This window comes from Podarcis vaucheri, assembly GCF_965113315.1.
Source record: "Podarcis vaucheri genome assembly, chromosome: 9".
NCBI lineage: Eukaryota > Metazoa > Chordata > Lepidosauria > Squamata > Lacertidae > Podarcis > Podarcis vaucheri.
The window spans coordinates 693498-718090 of record NC_138767.1 but is presented as its reverse complement, the minus strand read 5'-3'; the positions used below and the strand labels follow the sequence as shown (position 1 = coordinate 718090).

The following is a 24593-nucleotide window of genomic DNA, read 5'->3' as shown; positions in this document are numbered from 1 at the left end:
GAAGGCCTTCAGCTCCACAGCCTGCCCTGCCACCCACCCACCCACCCCTCCAACAAGAAGAGGCCAGGATGCAGGATTCGAAGCATCTCCCGCCTCCAATTTAAGACATGGACAGACTCATCTGGAAGGAGGAGGAGGAGAAGCAAAGCTCCCTTTGCACTAAGCCTCATTATCAACAGCCATGTTATACCAGAGAACTGCCATCTTCCCTCCTCACCAAAGGAGGAGATTACTCAAGGATTAATAACTGACTTGTCACCCAGTGACAGAATGGGGGTGGCTGCTGTCTCATCAAAGGCGATCGGAGCAGCACAGATGATCTGTTGCTTTCAAATGAAAAGGCAAACCAGCCAGAGCTGGTGTCTGTGTGGCAGGAGCCCTCACTCTGCTCAAGGACCAGCCTGCCCCTGACCTGCGCTTGGCCTGGGTTTGAGAAAAGGGGAGCAAGGCAGTGTGAAAGGAAGGACAAGGTGATGGGTGCGGGGAGGCTCCAAGGAGCTCACGAGCAGAACAAAGGGTGCCCAGCCCTCCAGAGAGGAGCACAAAACTGAAAGCCCACGGGAAAACTATGTTCCATGTCAGCCAAAGAATGCAGAAGAGCCAGAAAGTCTAAACTGCCTTGTGCCCCCAATGTCCCAAAGTGCAGCCACCAATCCTGGTACAACTTAAAACCAGAGAGCTGGTGCAGCGCTGTGGAGAAGGAAACAGCAGCAGCTGCTGCTGCAGATCACTCGAGCCAGCAAGCCAAGCCACATTCTACAACCACATTCTACAAGGCACGTTCAGTGCAGGACCAACATGGGGTACCGAGTCAGGTCACGTGTCCATTGAGTTCAGCACCGTCTGAAAGGAAGGACAAAAGCTCTCCAGGATCTCAGGCAGGAGTCTGGGAATGATGGGGATTGAACCCTGAACCCCTGCACTCAAACTGCACTAGCACTGCACTAAGACCCTTCCCCAACCAGCCGGCATCAAGTCCTGCAGATGCTTAAGAGGGGACCCCAGTGGCAAGGCATGCAACACACAAGTGAAGGCCTTTCCTTTCAACAGGCCACCAATGGACCTTGTCTCTGGCAAGAGTCTGACCCAGTTTGGGTTTATGGGGGCAGGAGAGGATTCCAAACCTGGAAGACTATAAAAATCACAGCCCAGGCAGCTGATACATCCTCCAGAGGCTGTGCTTGAAAGAACGCAACAAGACCCAGAGCGCATCAGACCCAGAGGCCTCCTGACCGACTGCCCTGCTCAAGAGGCAGCCAAGATGAAACTTCAGTCACTGCCAGCCCCTTTCAGAGATGGAAGAGGAAGGACAGGGGGAGGCAAGGAACAAACCCCTGCAGAACCACAAGCTCACTTCTCAGACACCAGAGCCTGGAGGGCAAACATTTTGCACTCCCGACTGTCAGCTGAGCGCCAAAGACAACGCCTTCCACCCGCTTTGGGGCCTCCACGGAAACTAGCCAGGGTAAATGCAGAGGAGCCGAAGGACAAAGTGGCCTGGCCACCAGTGAAGGGCCACAGCTGAAAGGTGGAACAGCTGCCTTGCATGAAGAGGGTCCCAGGCTCAATCTCCAAAGGCATCTCTCTGGGTAGGGCGGGAAAGGCTCCGTGCCTGAAACCCTGGAGAGCCCCTGCTGCCAGTCAGTGCTACCCGTACTGGGGCTGACGGACCAACGGTCGGACTTGGTATAAGGCAGTTCCTATGTTCCAACGAAGAACCAGCAAGAAGCAGCGGCAAGAAAGGCCTCCCTGGGAATTGCACATGCTTCCTTCCAGGGGAGCCCCAGAACGGCCTCCTCTCCTTCCAGGCTTGCAAAGGTGAAGAAAGACACAAAGGTGGCCACTCAGCACTCCCCAAGCTCCTTAAGCAACACCAAGCTCTTGGCCCAGAAGCAAGGATGCTCAAACGCACTGCCTGAGCCACCCCACATCTTGTGTGTCACTTCAGCCCTCCCTGGGGGTCAGGCAGGGCAGGGTGGGCGCGGAAAGAGAGCAAGAACAAAATGACAAAGGGGGGAAACTCCAGAGAAAGGCCCCATTGTGAGGCTGGTTCCGAGTTCTGCTGCGGAGTCTGCAGCGGATGCCCAAACTGCAATATGGTGGAAGAGGGGGCTCTCAAAGACCACCCAGAAATGAGTGGGGGGGATAAGGGAGGGGGTGCGGGTGGGAGCAAGTGGTTGCTGGGGTGGGGAGGGGGGAGAAAGGGAAAGGAGCCCAGAAGCTTTGCATTCGAGAGCCCTGGGAAAACTCACCATCACCAGAGCTCAGCTGACACCTCCTTACAGTATCAGCAGCAAATAACAGCGGCCCACCTCCATCGAAAGGGCTTGGCTAGCAGGGAAATTCAGCCCACAACCCAGCTTTCCTCAACATACATGGCATGGAGGCACAATTCATGGCAGGGAACCGGCAAAGGAAACACACACTCTCTCTCCCTCTCTCTCTTTCTCCCCATCCAGACCATCTGCAGGCTGCCCTCGCAACAGATTGCATCTAGAGAGACTGTACCTACAGGGGCACAGAGCGCAGCCCAGGCGTAGAGCGGCCAATGGCTGCCCATGTGTCACTTACCCGGCTGTACGTGTGCCTCTTGGTCTGGGCCATGCTGATGTTTTTCTTCCCAGCTTTAATTATCTCTGAAAAGGCTGCTCTCAGCTCATGGCAGGGGGCTCGCCAGGGAGGATCCTGCCCCTTCCTATGTTGCAGAGGAGGCTTCCATGCCCACGCCCTGAGCCACCCTCTCCCTCCGGCCACACGGGGAGAAAAGAGCCCTTTTGCTGACAGAGAGGCGTCTTTAAGCCTCCAACACACAAAAATCCAGCCCAGCTGATGGAGACTCACTCTGCAGTGCTGCTCCAGACTCTTGTCACAGATTCTGTCAGCCCACTGGGTCCTAATGCTAGACCGTGTTTGCTCTCAGAAAGGAAGAGCAAGGCGCTTGGTGAGGCGAAGGTCGCACCGCACACCAGAAGCACCCACCAGCCCAGAGGCAAGTCACAGGCTGAGCTCCACTTTGGCCCTCTCTGTCTGGAATAGTCTGGGGAACAGCCCTCAGGTGTACCACTTGGAGCTCTGCCTGTCCTGATCACCCATGCGCACCCCCTCCCCATCGCTGGCTCCCAGAAGTGCAGTTAGGCCACCTCCCCTGGGCCCTTTTCCCTGCTGCAGTGGAAAGAGAGTAAGAGGAGGGAAAGCAGAGAAGAGTAGCAAGCAGCAGCAGCAGCAGCAGCAGCCACCCTGCTAGCCAAGGCTCCCCATCAGATCTCAGGCAAGATGGCAACAAAGACCCAGCTCAACTGCTCCACTGCCTGACACAGCCACACAGGGCGGAAGGCGAGGGGCAGGCAGCTCAAGAGTTAACCACGACTTGCTCCGAAATCAATCAGTCTCCTTCCCCTGGACCATCTGCCTCATGACATCCCGAGCTACCTGGGAGAGGGAGGCAGCAGGTAGAAACTGGAGATTCTGGCAGGACCAGATTCCATCTGCTGCTAACATCCTAAGGAGCCAACCTCCTCTGAAACTGGCGGTGCAAAGCGTCTCAGGGCTCCATTAGGTGGACTTACACAGCAAACACATTCCGCCAGGCCTGCCTTAGTGAGGGTCCTCTTTCAAATGTCCTGTTTAGAAGCAAGGGCCCGGATTCATTGCTACTGATCAGAACACCAGGAGGTGCTTCCAGCAGTTTCTAAAAAACACTGCTCTATACTTAGGCTGCTGCTCCTCTCCGTCTCCTCTGCTGCCGCCTCCTCTAGTTCCACCTCCAGGCCTTCTGCCATGCTGCTCCTGGTGCGTGGAATCATTTCTCACCGCCAGCTCGGCTCCTGAACCATCCCTGAGCAGGGCTCCTCTGCTACCACCTGACTCTTCCATACCTACTGCTGGCCAATAAATCCATAAACCAAACAAACCATTCCCTGCTCAGCAGTGTCAGCACCACCTGAGAAACAGCTGAGGAGAGGGGGGTAGGGACAATTGTTGCCCAGTGGCAGAGCCCATGCTTTGGTTGCCAGGTCTCCATTTTGATTCCTGATGTCTCCAGGAACTTGCCTTATACTGTGTCAGGAAATGCAGTACTACGCTGACCGGCTCTCCAGGGTTTTGAAGAGGATGCCATTCCCAGCCCTACCTGGAGGCGCTCTGGGTGAAGCCTGGGACCTTCCGAAGCTCAGCCACCGAGCTAAAGCCCTTCAGTGGCTGGGAAAGATTCCTGCTCAAAACGCTGGAGAGCTGATGCTGTGAAGAAGACGGGCATCTGGCAGGTGAACTCAGCTGACTTTCAGGTTTCCTTTGCCCAGGAGTGAAGCCTATGGATCCATTAAATCTGCATATAATTATTACAAATGAATAGGCAACCGTTTTGTTTTTAAGATTATGGCCCAGCCCTACCTTAAGAAGACTCTCCCCTCTCACGTGTCAGAGTGGGAGCGAATGCCTCTCACCGGGTGGTGCCAACTTTGCCTGTCAAAAATAACCATTGTTGTTCTTGCGGCTGCTTTCAAATCTGCTCCCCAATTGATCATGTGGAGACTTATTTATCCATTAACCTGACTGATGACTGGTCTGATCAGCACCCCTGTTCAAAACAACAAACTTCCAAGAGTTGGCAGATCCAGAAGAAACCCCAAGGCCTCAGATTCACGCAACGCCCCCTATAAGGGGTGGGGAAGAGGAGGCACAGGGCATCCTTGGGCACACTGGCAATTCCTCTTAATAGCTCAACAGCACACTTGGCCAGGAAGCGCTTCAATAATCTTTTGTGACACAAGGTGATATTTTTGAACATCTTGAGCTGATAAAATCAATGTGGTAGTTTCCCCTGCAGTACTTAACATAAGAACGCACCTGAGGTTACTCTGGGAGGCAACCACAATGTCTACAGAAACTTCCATCCATCATACATGCCCATAGAGTCTGACAATCGACTCATGTGATCTATTTCCCTCTCCACATGAAATGATTACATAAGCACAACAAAGAAGGACTGTGAGGAGGGCCGGCCCATGCAGGGGCAAGGGGAGGTGATCACCTCGGGCGGCAGGATCCACAGGGGCAGCAGATCCTGAGGTAGATCTTTATCCCCACCGCCTTGCTCCTGAAGCGGATCTTCACTCAGCCCTCCTCCCCTCGACAATGGGGGGAGCATTTTGGGGTTCACCTCAGGGGCCAAAATGTCTTGGGCTGGAGCTGACGGTGAGATCAGTGTTGCTATTAATAATAATAATAATAATAATAATAATAATAATAATAATAATAAATGGCTCCCAATTCATACTTTCTCTGACACCACATTCCTCATCTCTTTACTCTCAACCCAGTCTTTGTTAAAATCTTGCAAACTCCATCCTTTCATCTACAGTGGACGCTCGGGTTGTGAACGTGATCCGTGTGGGATGCATATTCACAACCCGCAGCGTTCGCAACCCACATCTGCGCATACACAGGTTGCAATTTGGCGCTTCTGTGCATGTGCAAAGCGCAATTTACCGCTTCTGCACATGCACGACCACCAAAACCAGGAAGTAACCCGTTCCAGTACTTCCGGGTTTCGGCGGTCCGTAACCCAAAAAAACCCAACCTGAAGCATCTATAACCCGAGGTATGACTGTACTGTACAGTATATTTATATAAAGTCTTGTCGTTAACATTCTGAATGCTACAGAAAGAAGAAAACACCAACGCATGCAATGCCATCAGACCTGGTTGCAACCAGAAACCCACAAAGCACCTAAACGGTCTCCTTTGAATGTCTGCTCCCTCCTCCCCCACTCCATCTTAAAATTCTTACCCGGCAGAGACAGGGATGGCTTGAACGTCAGTCTTTCTCTCCACAGCCGCCCTACCCCACTTATCATCTATTCTAGCTTGATGAAGAGTTCTGGGGAACACAAAAGCTTGCACACTATTTTGTGGCATTTTGATAAACTTTATAAAGGTATTGCCCTGATACATACTTATGGGCCAACACAGTACCTTTATGACTCGGCCGTTTAAAAAATCTCTGTTGTTTTGTACTAGCCTAGAAAGCTCTGCCTTATTTGATCATCTAGCCCAATAGGGTCTCTTCAGATTGGCGGCAACTCTCTGCGAGGCAGAGAGGGAAAGACTTCCTCATTACCTGCTGCTCTCTGATACTTTCTACTGGAGATGTCAAGGACTCAACCTGGGGCCTTAATAATAATATTAAATTTTATTATTGATACCTTCTGCATGCAAAGCACATGTTCTGTCACTGAGCTTCAGTCCCTCACCCCCACCCAAACATTCACACGTCCCACCAGTAAAACATAAGGGTTGTTTTGCAAGCACAAAATGATGCATGCCAGGGTAAAAAAATCTTAATTTCACATATACACTCATGGAGCCTGAACTGACACTGACTGACCAGGAACGAGACCTTGGGGTTGTAGCAGAGAGCTGATTCAGCTTGAATCAACGGTTGTCATTGTCCGGCTTTCCCTTCTTTCCTTTGAACTGATTTGGGCAAATAAATATGGTTCTTCTTTCTGCTTTAAACCAGCCGGTGAATCTTATCTTCTACAAATAAAACAATTGATTTATTATTTTTATTATTTTATTTTTATTTATTTTATTATTGAGAGCCAGTTTGGTGTAGTGGTTAAGAGCGGTGGACTCGTAATCTGGGGAACCGGGTTTGCGTCTCCGCTCCTCCAGATGCAGCTGCTGGGTGACCTTGGGCCAGTCACACTTCTCTGAAGCCTCTCAGCCCCACTCACCTCACAGAGTGTTTGTTGTGGGGGAGGAAGGGAAAGGAGAATGTTAGCCGCTTTGAGACTCCTGAAGGGGAGTGATAAAGCGGGATATCAAATCCAAACTCTTCTTCTTCTTCTATTTTGAAAAGTTATAAACTGCATAATAAATATCGCCCCAAGTAATGCTCAGATAGAATTATTGATAAAACATAGCTAAAAATCCATAAAGCAATTAAAAAACAAAATCATCATCATTAGAAACAAAGATAACACTCACTATAACTTTAAAATAAATGTAAGTAACTAAATTATGTCTTTGTTTCTGGTTTGCTGAAACAGAAGAGTTTTCAGCAGGAGGCATCTGGAACCACAAAGGGCACCTGCCTCATGTCCACAGGAAGTGAATTCCGGAGCGCAAGTGCTGCCACACTGACAAATGCACAAGCAGATAGTCCTTCGCCTACAGAAAAATTAAATTCACTGCCCAACCCTCACAGAGACAAAGCAGTTAAGAAATTAGGAAGAGCTGGCTGAGCCCAAAGCCAGATCTGTAAGGCCAGGATCCTCTTTCCCACAGGTGGGAAGCCCACAAGCAGCGCATGAGCGCACCAGCACTCACGCTCATGTTCCTCAGCAGCTGGTATTCCCTGGCAGGCTGTCTCTGGTCCCCAAGGAAGTACACAATCCTCTGCGACCAGTAGCTACTGATAAACCTGTCCTCCATGTTGTTTCTGGCACCTGTCCATCTTGGCCGGCAATGGAGGAGTGTGCCTTTGAGAGTGAAGTCAAACTGTTGGCAGGTTGCAGCGCCTGCTGTGGCTGCAGAGACCAATACAGGAGAGACATGTTTTGTTGCAGCCGGGGCAGAGAAAAGCATCCAGTTGTGCTGCTGCAGATGCGCCAGGGCGTTTCTTCTCTCTGCGCTCCTCCCAGCGGCCATATCTCCTCTCGTCACTGCTTGGATACAAGACCCAACTCTCTGTCTCCAGGCCCTGTGATTGTCTACAAGGGATTCCCACATGGCAGGGTTAATGTTGCCAGCCTTCATGTCACATTTGCAGACATCTTTGTAATGCAGAGCTGGTCTTCCAATGCTGTCTGGTGCCTGGAACCAGATCCCCGCAGATCACGTCCTTGGGGATCCTGCCATCTTCCGTTCTGCGGGCATGACCAAGCCAGTGTAGAGGTCGCTGAGGCAGGAATGCGAACATGCTGGGAATGTGCGCTGGGGAGAGCATATCTTTGTTTGAGACCGTCTGCCATGTGATGCCCAAAATCTTCCTGATGCAGTGCACATGGAAGGCATTGAGGCGTCGCTCCTGGCAGGTGTAAGTTGCCCCTGACTCACTTCCATAAAGCAGTGTGCTCAATGCGCAAGCTTGGTAGACCTTTCTTTGGTATTGTAGTCCATGAATTTCATCCAATCCCCATTAAAGCTGAGCTACACAGTTATGCATCCAAGGAGGCAGGGATTCCCTGACCTGCACACAGGAAAGGGATCTGCAGTCTCCAGTTTGGAAGAGGACTTAACTGCTGCCACACTAGGAACTGGAAGGGCAGAGTTCGAATCCCCATTCCGCCATGCAGCCCACTGGGTGGAAATGGAGCACAGAAATAGAATACTAATGCCTCAGAAGGCACTTGGGACATATATCAAAAAAAGGTTGAAGGTCCAAACAACTAGCAGTCAGCTGCCTCTGAGGCTGGGAGATGCAGCCGCACAGAACTGGGATCACAATGGCAGCGATTTGATTTAGGAAAAAAGGCAGCCTTGCACAGGGTCATCTTATGGCCCAGGTGGACCTCAAGCAGCCCCTCCGTTCCCTACTCCGTCATATTCACAGAAGGGCAACAAGGGAAGAGGTGGACATTAAGTGGCTCGTATGCTGTTCTCAGTACGTTTCCGAGCACAATTCAAAGTGTTGGTGCTGACCTTGAAAGCCCTAAACGGCCTCTGCCCAGTAGATCTGAAGGAGCGTCTCCTCCCCCATCTCTCAGCCCGGACACTGAGGTCCAGCTCCAAGGGCCTTCTGGAGGTTCCCTCATTGCGAGAAGTGAGGTTACTGGGAGCCAGGCAGAGGGCCTTCTCGGTGGTGGCACCGCCCTGTGGAACACCCTTCCCTCAGATGTCAAGGAAATAAACAACTATCTGACTTTTAGAAGACATCTGAAGGCAGCCATGTTTAGGGAAGTTTTTAATGTTTGATGCTATATTGTTTTTAATATTCAGTTGAAAGCAGCCCAGAGTGGCTGAGGAAACCCAGCCAGATGGGCGGGGTATAAATAATAAATTATTATTATATATCATTATTATTATTCTCGTCTCTCCTGCTACAGCTGCCTGGTGCCCCTTGCTCCCTAGCCGGGTGGTGCTGTTACTGAATAAGACTTCCCTTCCCCACAACTCCACTCTTGAGGAAGGCACTGGCCAGGCATGCGTTACTGAGAGTGGCATCCTACCCAGAATCTTGCAAGGGGCTGATGTGGGACAGCCCTGATGTTTGATGGGGAAACTGCAGCTAGCGCATGATGTGGCAGCAGGGCTTGGGGCAGAGGCTGCTGTCTGCCTATTCAGGATACCATTCCTCAGGGAACTGCGCTGGCCGTCAACCAGGCCAAATTGAAGGTCTTAGTGGACGGTGCCCTAAACGCTTGAGACAGGATATCCCAGATTCGCCTTGCCCCCCTTTTTGCTGCTGGTTCACTGCAGGCATCTTATGGCAGCCCAGTGGCACATGCTATCCACTGAAGTTTGGCTCCAGCACAGCACACATCTTGTCAGAGGCTTAAAAGAAAAAACAACCCCTGTTTTTTTCTAGAAGGATGAATTGACTTGTGGGCAGTATCCAGTTTTCCTTTGGAAAAATTCTCTCTTCTCTCTTTTTATTTGTTGTATTTTTATTGTTGTTTTATACACTGTAATATTCAGTAACGTTTAGCTGCCTATAAATATTCAAAATAAATAATAACCACTGAAGTGTGAGTTTCCACCAGATCAACCTCTCTCAAAAGAACCAATGCAGCAACTGAGGACACTGCCACTGAATCCCCGGGAGCAGGGCTCCCGACTCCTGGTCCAAGCTCCTCACCCAAGGAGAACCGAGATCCACTTGGCACTAGGACCCTGCTGAGTCAAGCTGTGTGCATTTGCGCACTGACAAACTGCACCATTTTACCGTTTCAGCAGTAGCTGGAGCAGCTCTGCCAAGGGAGTGAGGCTGCAGCGCCTTCAGAAGCACAGAAAAGGGGCTATTCAAACAGATGCCCCCTGACGCCCGTCCAAACGCTCTCTCATGTCTTTTCTTCTTCTTCTTTTTGCAGCTTAAACTGGAGCAACCAAAGCTGCAAATCAATATATCTGAAACACTTCACTGAAGGCGTAACCATAGCAACACACCAAGGATCTGAGGATGCGCCTGTCTGGTAACAAGGAGGTTAGTCTATTTCAAGTTCAAGATCATATTCATCTGAATGCGTCACCCACCACCCCATCATTCCACAGCCAGCCCCTTTCACCTGACTATCAGATAGCAGGGCAGCAGGTGCGACACGTGCCGGGACAGAGGTCAAAAGCTGCTCTAGAAGTGCTTGATCACACTTCTTCTATTCTTCAGAGTTCAAAATCTCTTACTTAAACTGCTGCTCTCTTTGGTATTCTCATGAGATATAGTGGTTCTCTTGTTCGTCGGTATTAGGCCCATATACTGGAATTAAACTTCCGTTTCCTTCCGTCATTCCATCATGCTTTGCCTTCTAATGTTTGGCCCAAGCAGCTTTCACAAGCCAAAGGAAATAATATTTCCCCCCATCTAATTTAAAGAGCTGGCTCCATCGCCCTGTAAGCGTGAGTTGCTCAGGAGCAAATGTCGCAACCATCTCTTCCCAGCAGTCACTGTATATTTCAGAGACGCTCAAGAACCTGGTAAAGGTCCCGTCTGTTCCAAGATCCCGTTTCCAACAGAAGTCGGAAGGTTCTTTATTTATTACATTTCTATCTCACCATTCCCTCCGGGAGTTCAGTGTGGCATACATGGGTCTCCCCCTCCTCATTCAATGCCCATAACAATGCCATGAGGTAGGTTAACCTGAGAGCCAGGGACTGGTCCAGTCTTGCCCAGGGAGCATAATGGCCGAGTGCGCACTAGAACTCTGGTCTCGCAGGTCCTAGTCCAGCGCACCAGCCACTACAGCCCACCGGCTCTCAGGGGCCCCAAGGGGAGCCTGTCGCAGATCATGAAAGAAACCTCCCCATAGTCAGCAGCAGCAGCAGGAAGAGGGAGGGTGAGGAAGATGTGGCCTCCAGACATGATTCCCATTAGGGAGCATTTTCTCCCGTTTTGGTCCAGATCTCACTAGAGGATCAGGGCCACCAGCAGAACCCAGCCAGAAGCAGCCCATGTTGCTCCCAGAAGGAAGCCGCTCCACGTGAGGCTCTCCCAACCAGCAGCTTCAAGCCGCCAGCTGCTCAGTCGCAGTCATGATGCCACGAAGGTCCCAAGAGGTCAAAGAAGTCATCCTAGTCCACTGAAAGAAGCAGGCAGGTCCCAGCAAAGATGCAGCACTCTTGGCCCACACTGCACAATTCCGGCAGGGGCCAGCAAGGAAATAATAAGAATAAGAATAAGAATAATAATAATAAGTATTATTATTTATAGTATTTATAGTATAGTATTATTTATATCCCGCTGTCCCCAGCCAGAACCGGGCTCAGGGTGGCTAACATCAAAATATATAATATATTAAAATATAAATTCAGCAATCAACTGAAATACAGTGGACACTTGGGTTGCGAACGTGATCCGTGCGGGATGCACGTTCGCAACCCGCAGCGGTGCATTCCGGTACTTCCAGGTTTTGGCGGTCCATAACCCCAAATAATGCAACCTGAAGCGTCTGTCACCTGAGGTAGGACTGTACAGCTTAAAATCGGATTAAAATCAAAATAAACTCAGATGGCTACCCACAAATTATAACTATAGGGTTAGGGACCTTAAGTACTCATCGGGCTCAGCTATTTGTATGAGCCAGTGAGAAGAGATAGAGAGGCCACTTATATGCAGGGTCTTATAAAAGGAGGGGGTCAGACTGGGCCCCGACCAAAGGCCTGGTGGAACAGCTCTGTCTTGCAGGCCCTGCGGAAAGATGTCAAGTCCCGCAGGGCCCTGGTCTCTTGGGACAGAGCGTTCCACCAGACTGGGGCCAAGGCAGGAAAGGCCCTGGCTCTGGTCGAGGCCAGCCTAACCTCCCTGTGGCCTGGGATCTGCAAGATGTTATTGTTGGCGGATCGTAAGGCCCTCCACAGGGCATACCAGGACAGGCGGTCCTGTAGGTACAAGGGTCCCATGTTGTATAGGGCTTTAAAGGTTAGAACCAGCACCTTAAACCTGACCCTGTACTCCACTGGGAGCCAGTGCAGCTGGTACAGCACCGGGTGAATGTGATCCCGCAGTAAGGACCCCGTAAGGAGCCTCACCGCGGCATTCTGCACCCGCTGGAGTTTCTGGCTCAGCTTCATGGTCAGCCCCGCGTAGAGCAAATGACAATAATCAAGGCACAGACAATAGTTTCTTAGCACCTCCTTGTAATATTCTGCCTCTATGAGCTACAGGATGTATTCTCTGTGTAGAACAACTGGGTGGAGCTGCGGAAGGAAAACTTTAAAGCGCACAGGACGGGCTGCCCTCTATCACGTGAAGCAAGTCCGACAGTTGCTGACTTGTCGCTGCACAGCAGATGCTAGCAGCCTCCCAGCGAAAGCTCAGTCGCCTGCGCCTTTGTCATACTAGCTGATCTGCTGCCAAAGAAAAGCCTCTGGCCCAAAAAGCCTGCTCACTGACATTCATCAAGAAAAAAGTGATCCTTGGTGGAATCTGCCTCTTCCCAACACCCCGTAATTTTTTAGACTCCCCAGTTTTGAACAGAGTCCTTTTGGCAGGGTGTTTGAAGACTATCATGGGCTGACAAAAAATGTGAGGGAAGAGTTTGCTTGACTGTTCAGTTAAAAATTGAGGGCAAGAAACTAGCACTTGGGGAGGGGTGTGTGCAACAAAACCTGCCACCCAAACAAACGCCCACCTTTAAAATGTTAAGAATAGAGCAAATGAGCGGAGACATTACAGACACAAATGGTAGTCTTAAAAAAAATGAGATTTTTTCCCTCCAGGGATGTGCATTGTATTTCATTATTCTAATTTTGTTCAGCCTGCGCAGATTCTGTCATCACACTGAAGCATGGGAAGAAGCACCCATGTCCAGCCCGCAATGCAAACATCTCCTGTCAGAGCCCAGACCGCTTGAAGGTCAACAGGCCCACCGGGAAGGAGGAAATGGTGAGTGAAGCAAACCCTGCAGCACAAGATTTCCTCCCCACATAGCAAAATCCAGTGGGGCTTGAAAGGAAGGGGCTGCAGTGAAAGGTCTGCAGGAACCCCAGGAAAGAGAGGCAGTGGGAAATGGGTTCTGAATGCAGGCGAGATCCATTGGCTCCCATGAGCCAGAATGACACCAAGAAGAAAGTCGCCCTCAAGAGCCCTCTGGGAATTGGTCCAATCCTCCTCTAAGGCCAGCCAGAGGGGCGGGGTATAAATAATAAATTATTATTATTATTATTATTATTATTATTATTATTATTACCCCCCGCAAGGGCCGTATTTAGGTTTGATGAGGCCCTCAGCTCCTGAAGGTAATGGGGCCCTTTATATATCCAGCTGTCCTTTCTCCACAACAAATTGTCAATGTTTTTTGTGTTGAATATATGCTATATGGTAATTTATGGAACAAAGAGGTATCTAAAGCCATTTGCACATCACAAAATATGTATTTTATCAAAGTAATTGTTGAACTGAAATATAATTAAGGAGAAGTATATTAATAGTGAAATACATTTTCTTTTTCTTTAATTTTTTTGGGGGGCCCTAAGAGAGTGGGGCCCTAAGCTATAGCTTGTTTAGATTATATGTAAATCCAGCACTGCGGCCCCTGCCTCTTGTGGGAGGGAGTTCCGTAGCTCCACGATGCGCTGCGTGAAGGAGGACTTTTGTCTCCCTGTCCTGAATCACTTTGTCGGATGCCCTCAGTTCGAGAGAAGGAAATCTTTCACTGCCAGTCCACTTTCTCCCTGCTCTGCATCCCTTCATAAATTTTTATTGCCCCCCTCGCCCAGCCACCTTCCCCACATTTTCCTTAAACCAAAAAGCCTGTCTTCATGAGGGAAGGCCGCCCCTGCCAAGATGCCTTGATAGCCCTGTTGAGTTGGGGGGGGATTGATTTTTAAAAATAATATATTTATTAGGTTTTCCATTTTATAATGTTAAATACATCTTTATGGAACTCTTTCCTCATTTGCTCACGCGAGCTGTTGACTTCCCTCCATCCCGCCTCATGGTTTTTTATCATTCCAATTTTACCTTATAGCATTTGTACCTTTTCCAATTTACGTTGCCCTCCTTCATTTTATCACGTATTTTAAATCACTGTGGGCCAAACTCGGCCCTCCAGCTGTTTTGGGACCCCTCCAGCCATAAGCGTTCAACAGATAAAAAGCAAATAAAGTACCTGAAGGCCGCTTTCAAGCCACATAAAAACAGCTGAAGTTCTTGACTTTTTAAAATATTGTTAGTATCTGGAGAAAATACTTAACTACAGAAGCAGTGCCTTTCAATGATCCTTTTCCACAATTCTAAAGTGTCACAGCTACAAAATTACAGCTTCCACGTCACACTTTTTTAAACACCCAAATCTGGCGGAAAGCCATCTAATTCAGATTTTAATTCTCTCCTGATTTGTTTTAAAGAGGCGATTTAATTATTGCTTGATTTTATATCCATGTTTATATTTGATGTTAGCCACCCTGAGCCCGGTCTCAGCCAGGATAGAAATAAAAATTTATCCTTATCATCATCATCATCATCATTATTCCTAGCTAACAGAACCAGTGCTCAGGGATGATGGGAGTTGTAGTCCCCAAATGTCGGCAGGGCCAAGTTGGGCCATTCCTGCTCTGAATAAATGTTAAAAAGGTAATAAATATTGGGTGGGTTGAGTCCCGCCTCCCTCCTCCGCTTCCCGGCCGGGATACAAATAAAACTTTATTATTATTATTATTATTATTATTATTATTTCCCCAGCTAACAAGACCAGTGGTCAGGGATGATGAGAGTTGTTGTCCCAGAACAGCTGGAGGGCCGAGTTTGGCCATCCCTGTTCTAAATAAATGTAAAGAGGTAATAAGTATGGGTGCGGTTTGAACCCCGGTCCCTTCCCCCTCCACTTCCCGGCCGGGATACAAATAAAAGTTGTTGTTTATTTTTATTATTATTATTAATATTATTACAGTGGTAAAGGTAAAGGTAAAGGGACTCCTGGCCATGAGGTCCAGTCGTGGCCGACTCTGGGGTTGTTGCGCTCATCTCCCTTTACTGGCCGAGGGAGCCGGCGTACAGCTTCAGGGTCATGTGGCCAGCAGGACTAAGCCGCTTCTGGCAAACCAGAGCAGCGCACGGAAACGCCGTTTACCTTCCCGCCGGAGTGGTACCTATTTATCTACTTGCACTTTGACATGCTTTCGAACTGCTAGGCTGGAAGGAGCAGGGACCGAGCAACGGGTGCTCACCCCGTCACGGGGATTCGAACCACCGACCTTCTGATCGGCAAGTCCTTGGCTCTGTGGTTTAACCCAGAGCACCACCCGCGTCCCTATTACAGTGATACCTCGGGTTAAGTACTTAATTCGTTCTGGAAGTCCCTTCTTAACCTGAAACTGTTCTTGACCTGAAGCACCACTTTAGCTAATGGGGCCTCCAGCTGCTGCTGTGCCCCCGGAGCACAATTTCTGTTCTCATCCTGAAGCGAAGTTCTTAACCTGAAGCACTATTTCTGGGTTAGCGGAGTCTGTAACCTGAAGCGTATGTAACTTGAAGCGTATGTAACCCGAGGTACCACTGTACTTAATTCATTCTGGAGGTCTGTTCTTAATCTGAAACTGTTCTTAACCTGAAGCACCACTTTAGCTAATGGGGCCTCCCGCTGCCGCTGTGCAGCTGGAGCACAATTTCTGTTCTCATCCTGAAGCAAAGTTCTTAACCCGAGGTACTATTTCTGGGTTAGCGGAGTCTGTAACCTGAAGCGTCTGTAACCCGAGGTACCACTGTATTATTATTATTAGTATTATTATTATTATCCCTAGCTAACAGGACCAGTGGGCGCGGATGATGAAACATGGGGAGGGCCAAGTTGGGCCATCCCTGTTCTAAATAAATGTTAAAAAGGTAATAATTATTGGGGGGGGGGGATTGAGTCCCACTTCCCTCCTCCGCTTCCCAGCCGGGATACAAATAAAAGTTTCTTCTTCTTATTATTATTATTTTCCCTAGCTAACAGGACAGGTGGTCAGAGATGATGGGAGTTGTAGTCCCAAAACATCTGGAGGGCCGAGTTGGGCCATCCCTGTTCCAAATAAATGTAAAGAGGTAATAATTATGGGGGGGGGGGTTTGAGCCCCGGTCCCTTCCCCCTCCTCTTCCCAGCCGGGATACAAATAAAAGTTGATGATGATGATGATGATTATCCTTATTATTGTTATCCCCAGCTAACAGGACTGGTGGTCAGGGATGATGGGAGTTGTAGTCCCCAAATGTCGGGAGGGCCAAGTTGGGCCACCCTGCTCTGAATAAATGTAAAAAAGGTAATAAATATTGGGTGGGTTGAGTCCCGCCTCCCTCCTCCTCTTCCTGGCCGGGATACAAATAAAAGTTTATTATTATTATTATTATTATTTTCCCTAGCTAACAGGACAGGTGGTCAGGGATGATGGGAGTTGTAGTCCCAGAACATCTGGAGGGCCGAGTTGGGCCTCCCCCGTTTTAAATAAATGTAAAGAGGTTATAATTATTTGGGGGGGGTTTGAGCCCCGGTCCCTTCCCCCTCCTCTTCCCGGCCGGGATACAAATAAAAGTTGATTATTATCACTATTATCCTTATTATTGTTATCCCCAGCTCACAGGACCAGTGGTCAGGGATGATGGGAGTTGTAGTCCGAAAACATCTGGAGGGCCGAGTTGGGCCTCCCCCGTTTTAAATACATGTCAAGAGGTAATAACTATGAGGGGGGGTTGAGCTCCGGTGTCCCCCCCCCGGCTCCCCCCCCCGACTCCTTGCTTGCTGCCTCCGCCCGGCGCCCCCCCCCCCGCCCCGCGAGGTCTCTCGGCCGGGTCTCTCTCCCCTCTCCCCCCCCCGGCCTGTCGCCTCAGGACCCCCCCCCTCTCCCCCCTCACTCACCGGCTCCCTCCTGGCTCCGCCGCCGCGCCGGCCTCCGCCCTGCCCGCAAGGCCCCCGCCCGGGCTGCCCTCTCGCCGCCGCCCGCCCAGCCCCACCACCGGCGACTCCCACAACTTCCCAGGGCAGGCGCCGCGCGGGGCAGCTCCCCGCCCCGAAGGCCCCCTGGGGCCCGCGCAGGCGCCTCCGGGGCGGCGAAGCCGAGGGGGCGGGGCCGCGGCGCCTTCCGCCCGGCGAGGGGCGGGGCCTGGCTGCTCCCCGGCCGCGTGGGCGGGAGGAGGAGGAGGAAGAGGGACTCGATCCTTTGGGCTCCCGGGAAGGAGGGCGGCGGGGAGACGGGCGGATCGGCGGCAGGAGGGATCCAGCGGCAGGGTAAGGGCTGGCGGGGGCCAGGAGGGCGGAGGTTTGGAATACAGACCTGGTCCCATGGTGGGGGGGGGGGACTGTGGCCATTTGGCCAGGGGAGGGAGGGGTGGGGGGGCTTCTTGGTCTACTGTCCAGCTGCCAACTATGGCAGTACTGTAGGAGTCATCATAATAAGAATAATTTATTATTTCCACCCCGCCCATCCGGCTGGGCTTCCCCAGCCACTCTGGGCAGCTTCCAACAAAACACTAAAAGACAATAACCCTAGCTGCCAACCTTTCCCCTTTTTTTAAGGGAAATTTCCCTATTCCAAATAGGATTCCTCGGAAGAAAAGGGAAAAGTTGACAGCTATGACAGTAACCTATTAAACCACAGAGCCTAGGACTTGCCGATCAGAAGGTCAGCGGTTTGAATCCCCACAATGATGGGGTAAGTTCCTGTTGCTCGGTCCCAACTCCTGCCAACCTAGCAGTTCGAAAGCACGTCCAAGTGCAAGTAGATAAATAGGTACCACTCCGGCGGGAAGGTAAACAGCGTTTCCGTGCGCTGCTCTGGTTCGCCAGAAGCGGCTTAGTCCTGCTGGCCACATGACCTGGAAGCTGTACGCCGGCTCCCTCAGCCAAGATGAGCGCCGCAACCCCAGAGTTAACCATGACTGGACCTAATGGTCAGGGGTCCCTTTACCTTTACCTTTATTAAACACAAAGATGCTCAAAAGATTGCGCTAGGACTTCCCACCCACATTATGGCTCTGCTCTGCCTCCCCAGTCACATAGCTGTCAACGTTTTCCCTTTTTTAAGGGAAATTCCCTTATTCCGAATAGGATTCCTCATGAGAAAAGGGAAACGTTGACAGGTCTGCTCTCTTGGTCCCGGGTCCCGATCGGCGCCCCCTTCCCCTCCCCGCCCGGGACAAGCCCACCAGGATCCCCCTTCTAGCCCCACCCCAAAGCTTCCGCTTTCTCCCCCCCCCCCATCCTGTCACTGAAACTGATCAGTGTAAACTCTTTAGGATTTGCGGGTGTTTAATTTTACTGTTTACTATTGGATTCCAATGGATTGTTGAATCCTGCTTCATTTGATATGTGTTGGAAGCCACCCAGAATGGCTGGGCTGGGTGAGGTATAAAGGCACTGGTACCTCGGGTGACAGACGCTCCAGGTTACAGACTCCGCTAACCCAGAAATAGTACCTCGGGTTAAGAACTTTGCTTCAGGATGAGAACAGAAATTGCACAGCAGCGGTGTGGCAGCAACGGGAGGCCCCATTAGCTAAAGTGGTGCTTCAGGTTAAGAACAGTTTCAGATTAAGAACAGACCTCCAGAATGAATTAAGTACAGTGGTACCTCGGGTTACATACGCTTCAGGTTACAGACTCCGCTAACCCAGAAATAGTGCTTCAGGTTAAGAACTTTGCTTCAGGATGAGAACAGAAATCGTGTGGCAGTGACACAGCAGCAGCTGGAGGCCCTATTAGCTAAAGTGGTGCTTCAGGTTAAGAACAGTTTCAGGTGAAGTACGGACCTCAGGAACGAATTAAGTACTTAACCCGAGGTACCACTGTAAATAAAATGATGATGATGATCCTGGGCGGTGGGGAGTCTGCATGGGGGCTTTGCCCACCCCTGGCAGGAGAGAGGAGAGTCCCCCTCCCCGTCCCCCCTGGGCCGCTCTCCCCCCTCCTTCCCAGGCCAAACCAGAGATTCCGGCCACCGCCTCATTCCAGGTTGGCCAATGATTCATAAAGGAGGAACTCATTCATGAAATCCCCCGCACACACACATGCGCGCGCAGCTGTCGGAAGGCAGCCCAGAGCTTGAGAGAAACGAAAGTGCCCCCGTGCAAAAGTTTAAAAGGCTCAAGGAGATAGGATAATAATATATTAAGGGTGGAATAACAAATAAAGTGAATAACACAACAATAACCAAAATAATAGCAGGTACACGGGTGGAGGGAAGTACTGGGCTGTGGGGGAGGGAGGTGAAGGGATTAATTGAAATTGTTAAAGGTTGGTATAGGATTTAAGAGGTTTAAATTTTTATAAAGATTCTATAAAGAAAGCAGAAAGCAGCAAGAAACATCAAGTAAAGGTATCGGAGAGGAGATCAGTGTAAAGGAAAACATCAGACTTCTGGTTTTGTTACAAATGATTTTATTTTGGAGTTGCCTGTTTATTTTGGAGTTGTTTGTTGTAAAGAATGTATATTATGTGAATAAAAGAATAAAGGATTTGGAAAAAAGAAAGTTTCCCCATGGATGAGGAGAGCCAAAGGGCAGGAGGGCGCGAGTGATGTCACACTGGCATGACATCGTGGCATGACCTCACACCCCACCCGTGGGGCCTGTCATCCTGCCAAGAGAGCAGCTCCACCCTGACTGGGAGCAGGGGAGGGGAGGAACTGCCCGTCTGCCCGCCCGTCCCTTGCCAACGCCTCTTCTCCTCCTTCTTTTCTGCCAGGAGCCCCATGCCCAGGCGGAAAGAGGTGCAGGCGCTGCAGAGACTCTGCCTGGAGAATGTGGCCGGGAACATGAGCTGCCTCTGGCTCAAGGATTACGCCGACAAATACCTGGACGAATACCACTTCCGCTACATCATGGGGCCCTTCAGCGAGCTGGGTGAGTGGGGGCGGAAGGGGGCAGCGCCCAGGAGCCCCCAGCCGGCAGCAGCAGCAGCACCGGTTGAAGTCTTGCCTCCCATGATGGCAGCCGGCCGGCAGTCTTGGGGTTGGAAGCCGCCCAGAGCGGCTGGGGAAAGCCAGCCAGGGGGGTGGGCTATAAGTAATGAATTACAGTCCTACCTCGGGTTACAGATGCTTCAGGTTGCATTTTTTCGGGTTGCGGACCTGCCAAAACCTGGAAGTACTGGAACAGGTTACTTCCAGGTTTTGGTGGTCGTGCATGTGCAGAAGCGCTAAATCGCACTTTGTGCATGCGCAGAAGCCCCGAATCACAACCCATGCGTGCGCAGATGTGCCGTTGCAGGTTGTGAACGCTGCGAGTTGCGAACGTGCATCCCGCATGGATCACGTTCGCGACACGAGTGTCCACTGTGGTGGTGGTGGTGGTGTTGTGAGCACAGATGAACACCTTTGGGTCTCTCCTCCCCCCTTCCCAGCTGGCTGTGTCGTCCAGGAGCTGCTCCAGCTGATGGGGCAGAGCGGGCGCCTGACCCGCCCCATGCTGCACCTGCTCCTGGTGCCTCACCTGACGCAGCTGAGCCTCAGCACCTGCCCAAAGCTGGTCACCAAGGCCATCGCAGACATCATCACCGTGCGCTGCAAGGTAAGGGGGGGTGCAGTGTGCCAGGACGGAGATCCCTCAGGGAGGCGCGTCTTCTGAGATGCCGCTTCCTCTCCCTGGCCTCCTGCCATGTGGCTTCGCTCAGGCGCTTGATGTGCTCGGATCGGGGCCATGGGATGCCCTCCCATGCGATGTCAAGGAGGCAGAGAACTTTTAGGAGACGTCTGAAGGCAGCCCTGTATAGGGAAGCTTTTAATGTTGGATAATTTATTATGGTTTTACTCTGTTGGCAGCTGCCCAGAGTGGCTGGGTAGTAATAATAATAATAATAATAATAATAATAATAATAATAATAATAATACCGTATTGGACTGAATATAAGCCTCACTTTTTCCCCAAATTCCAACCATGAAAGGTTAGTGGGGCTTAAAATCGAGACCTTACAAAAATAGGCTTTGAAACAGACATACGGTAAAACAAAACAGGTGTGAGTTCCTGTGGAATTTTAAGGGAGCGTCTCATTTTCGAGTATTGTCTTTTCTTTTCCCCCCCCTTGAAATTTAAAGATGCAGGTTATATTCGGGTGTGGCATGTATTCAGGCCAACACGGTAATAATAATTAATTTGCTCTGCTGGCAGCATGGCCACCTAATCATGGTGTCCCAGGATCCTTTAAAAATATATTTTTATGCTTTTCAGGTGTATACATTTCACTAATTTTACAATCATTTTAGCATTTCAAAATTTGACTTCCTTCCCCGTCTTTCTGCGGTTCCTTAACTTTATTTTTAATATCTTCTGCTTATCTAAATTAACTTAATTTGCTCATTTATTCCTCTACTTTACATATATACTCTTATCAAACTGCAGGTTATTACAATAGCCCTGCCAACCTTCTTATCTGTTTACAATTTATCTGTAAATGGTCAATAAAGCATTTCCATTCTTTTCTAAAAAGTATATTGATTTCTTATTCTTCCGGTAAGTTTTGCCATTTCTGCGTATCCCATAGGTTTTTGCATCCGTTCTTCCTTTTCTGGGACTTCTGCTTCTTTCCATTTGGGGGCGAGTAACATTCTTGCCGCTGTGGTAGCATACAGGAATAAGCTTCTATATCGTTTCGGTAGTTCTGTCCCTATAATTCCTGGGGTCCCTTTGCCCTCCGTCCTACTCTCATTCTCGCTCCTTTTCCCGAGGCAGAACCTGTCCTCCCTGGATCTCCGCGGCTGCAGCCGGATCCCCGCCGACTCCCTGGTTGACCTGGCGGAAATCCTGTCCAGCCTCACGAAGCTGAACCTCTCAGGGACGCAGTGCAACACAGCCGTCCTCTCAGCTGTGGGCTCCTCCTGCCGCCGGCTGCGTGAGCTGGACGTCTCTGCCTGCGCCCGGCTTTCTGGGGCCTCCCTTCTGCACCTGGCCTATGACCCCATCGCGGGCTCCCTCTGCTGCCCGGCCTTGCAGGCGCTGGCAGCGTCGGACCTCGAACCCAGCGCCTCCAGCCAGGACCTCCTCTGGTCCCTGGTGTTCCTGCTGCTGGCACTGCCCAGCCTGAAGTCCCTGGCCAGCAGCCTCGTCCCGGACGCCGTGCGCTTGGTCCACCACCAGGAGTTTGGCGGGGCCCAGCTCCCCCCAGAGTTTCCGTCCCTGGAGGAGCTGGCGCTGCGGCACAGGGCACCTTCCTTCACAGGCGAGGGGAGTGCCAAGCTCACGCTGCCCCTCCGGGAGATGCTGGAGGTGAGCGAGGACTCCTTGCCTGCCATCTGTGCTGCGTGCCCCCACGTGGCAAGGGCCACGGTGATCCTGGAAGACGGCCCTGCCAAGGGCCAAAGCCCCCTGCTGTCCTGGCACCGCCTTGCCCACCTGACGCTGAGCTGCCAGGGGAGCAGGCACCTGGGGGAGCTGCTGCCCCTGGCCGCCGCCCAGGGCAGCCAGCTCCAGACCCTCTCCCTGGGGGGCTTCTCCCTCGAAGACCCTCTCTCCTTCCCCACCCTACTGAGCCGCTGCCCGAACCTCCGGGAGCTCAGTGCCTCCTTCTGCGCCCCGCAGCTGCCCGGCTGGCACTGGGAACCGCCTGCAAACGGGGACGGAGGCTTGGATGTCAGCCTCGTTCCCCTCAACAAATTCCCTCGACTCCGTGCCTTTCGGCTCATCTTGGCCGCGTCCGACGCTCCTCTGCCTTCTCCGCACTCCGCGGTGCTGAGCGCCACCCTCCTGTCTCTGCTGAGGAATTCCCCGTGCCTGGAAACCCTGGAGCTGATCCACATGCCTTTCCCCTTGGACGGGCTGCTTCAGAAGGTGCTGGAGACCCCTGGCACCCCCCTGGCACACCTGCGCAAGGTCTCCCTGGCCCACAGCCAGGTGTCTGCCCAAACCGCCCACCTGCTGCTGTCTTCGGAGAATCAGCTGGGACACCTGGACTTGCAAGGCTGCCCGGACGTTACCCGGGGAGACCATGACCAGCTGCTCAGGAGGGTCCGCCGCGAACGCCTGGACCTGCTCGTCCTGTGGAGGTGAAAGTCTCTGCTCCGTTCAGCCTGCAATGGGGCATCCCCCTTGCGCTGAGGCTCAGAGCGCAAAGCGAGTGTTAAGTTTGCAGAATTCAAGCGCTGTCTCTGCACCCACCAAACGCCAGCAGAGCCTGGGGCGGGGCGGGAAAACGAGGTCCCTTGCAAGGGATCGGCTGAGATGAAGTGAGGGCCAGAGTGAGGCCTCGGTGCTTGGCAAGAGGCTGTGGAGAGCAGGGCAGCCAAAGATGCCAGAAGACTCATGGAATTCTAGGGTTGGAATTTACTCCCAAGTAGGCTTTCCCCCCAAGGGACACGGGTGGCACTGTGGGTTAAACCACAGCACAGAGCCTTGGACTTGCAGATCAGAAGGTCGGCGGTTTGAATCCCCGTGACGGGGTGAGCTCCCGTTTCTCGGTCCCTGCTCCTGCCAGCCTAGCAGTTCGAAAGCACACCAGTGCAAGTAGATAAATAGGTACCGCTCTGGCAGGAAGGTAAACGGCGTTTCCGTGCGCTGCTCTGGTTCGCCAGAAGCGGCTTAGTCCTGTGGCCACATGACCCGGAAGGTGTACGCCAGCTCCCTCAGCCAATAAAGCGAGATGAGCACCAAAACCCCAGAGTCGGCCACGACTGGACCTAATGGTCAGGGGTCCCTTTAGCTTTACCTTAGGCTTGCCAAGATGTATAAGACAGAATCAGATACCGTATTTTACGCTCTATTGGACGCACCGGACCACAGGACGCACCTTGTCCCCCCCCCCAGCCCCAAAGAGCAACGGACAGGCTACGCGCTTCCTCTTTAGCCTTGAGCAGCATCTTTAGCCTTGCACAACGGGATGGATCGTGCCCGCTGTCCACTGGGGCTGGACTAGATGACTCCTGGGGTTCCCTTCCAACCCTGCAATTCTGTGACCTCGGAATTTGTTGGGGGTCTCCACCACTGGAGGCTTTTAAGCAGCGGTTGGGGGACCTTCTGCCTGGCGTTCTTTAGCTGTGATTCCTACATTGTGAGGGGGCTGGGCTAGATGACCCTCGGGTGGCCCTCCCAACTCTATACAGTCCTACACTTCTGCGGCAGGAGATCCACAGCCACTTCACACAATGCCCACTCCCAATTTTCATTGGAGAGACATGTGGCTTCACTGTCTAGGTAGGTACCCCCCTACCTGCCACTCTTCCCCCACCCCACTTAAGCCGAGGGAATTCCTGCCCAGAGAAGCTCCCAGGTGAGGCAAGGGTTAAGATCTACCTCTGGTAAATGGCTTTGCATCCTCCCTCTTTCCCTTTTCTCTTCTTCTTCTATGCTAGTTCCTTCTCTTGTGTTTTGTTTAATCTGTTTTTATTGTATACTAAAATAAAAGCTGCAAAGTTTCCTTTTTTATAATATTCCCCCCTCCAAACTAAAACGTTAATCTAGATAAAAACACTGATCCAGAAGAAAATAAGGGGGTGGAGAAAGGACGAAAAAAGAAAAGGAGGTAGAGATAGAGAGATTTT

General features: G+C 51.3%; 2 protein-coding genes across 5 annotated transcripts in view; one reads left to right on the top strand and one right to left on the bottom strand.

The window, feature by feature from the left end:
* Nucleotides 1-6408, bottom strand: part of DCTN1 (dynactin subunit 1) — a 59128-nt gene extending 52720 nt beyond the window's left edge. For 3 of the 4 annotated variants that reach the window (XM_082236297.1, XM_082236298.1, XM_082236299.1), the window contains exon 1: nt 2572-2847. In XM_082236297.1, the coding sequence (XP_082092423.1) occupies nt 2572-2604 (33 nt within the window). In that variant the 5' untranslated portion in view covers nt 2605-2847. Of the gene's footprint in view, nt 1-2571; nt 2848-6385 lie in introns of those variants that run through there. The other variant, XM_082236300.1, reaches the window with a different exon arrangement.
* A 6552-nt stretch (nt 6409-12960) lies between these two features.
* Nucleotides 12961-23463, top strand: LOC309540736 (uncharacterized protein; the record flags this gene model as incomplete). The annotated part of the gene is made up of 5 exons (XM_082237797.1): nt 12961-13042; nt 16961-17357; nt 19811-19968; nt 20468-20634; nt 21793-23463. The coding sequence occupies 5 exons, from the start codon at nt 12961-12963 to the stop codon at nt 23104-23106; spliced, it is 2118 nt and encodes a 705-aa protein (XP_082093923.1). The 3' UTR covers nt 23107-23463.
* Between the last annotated feature and the right edge of the window lie 1130 nt (nt 23464-24593).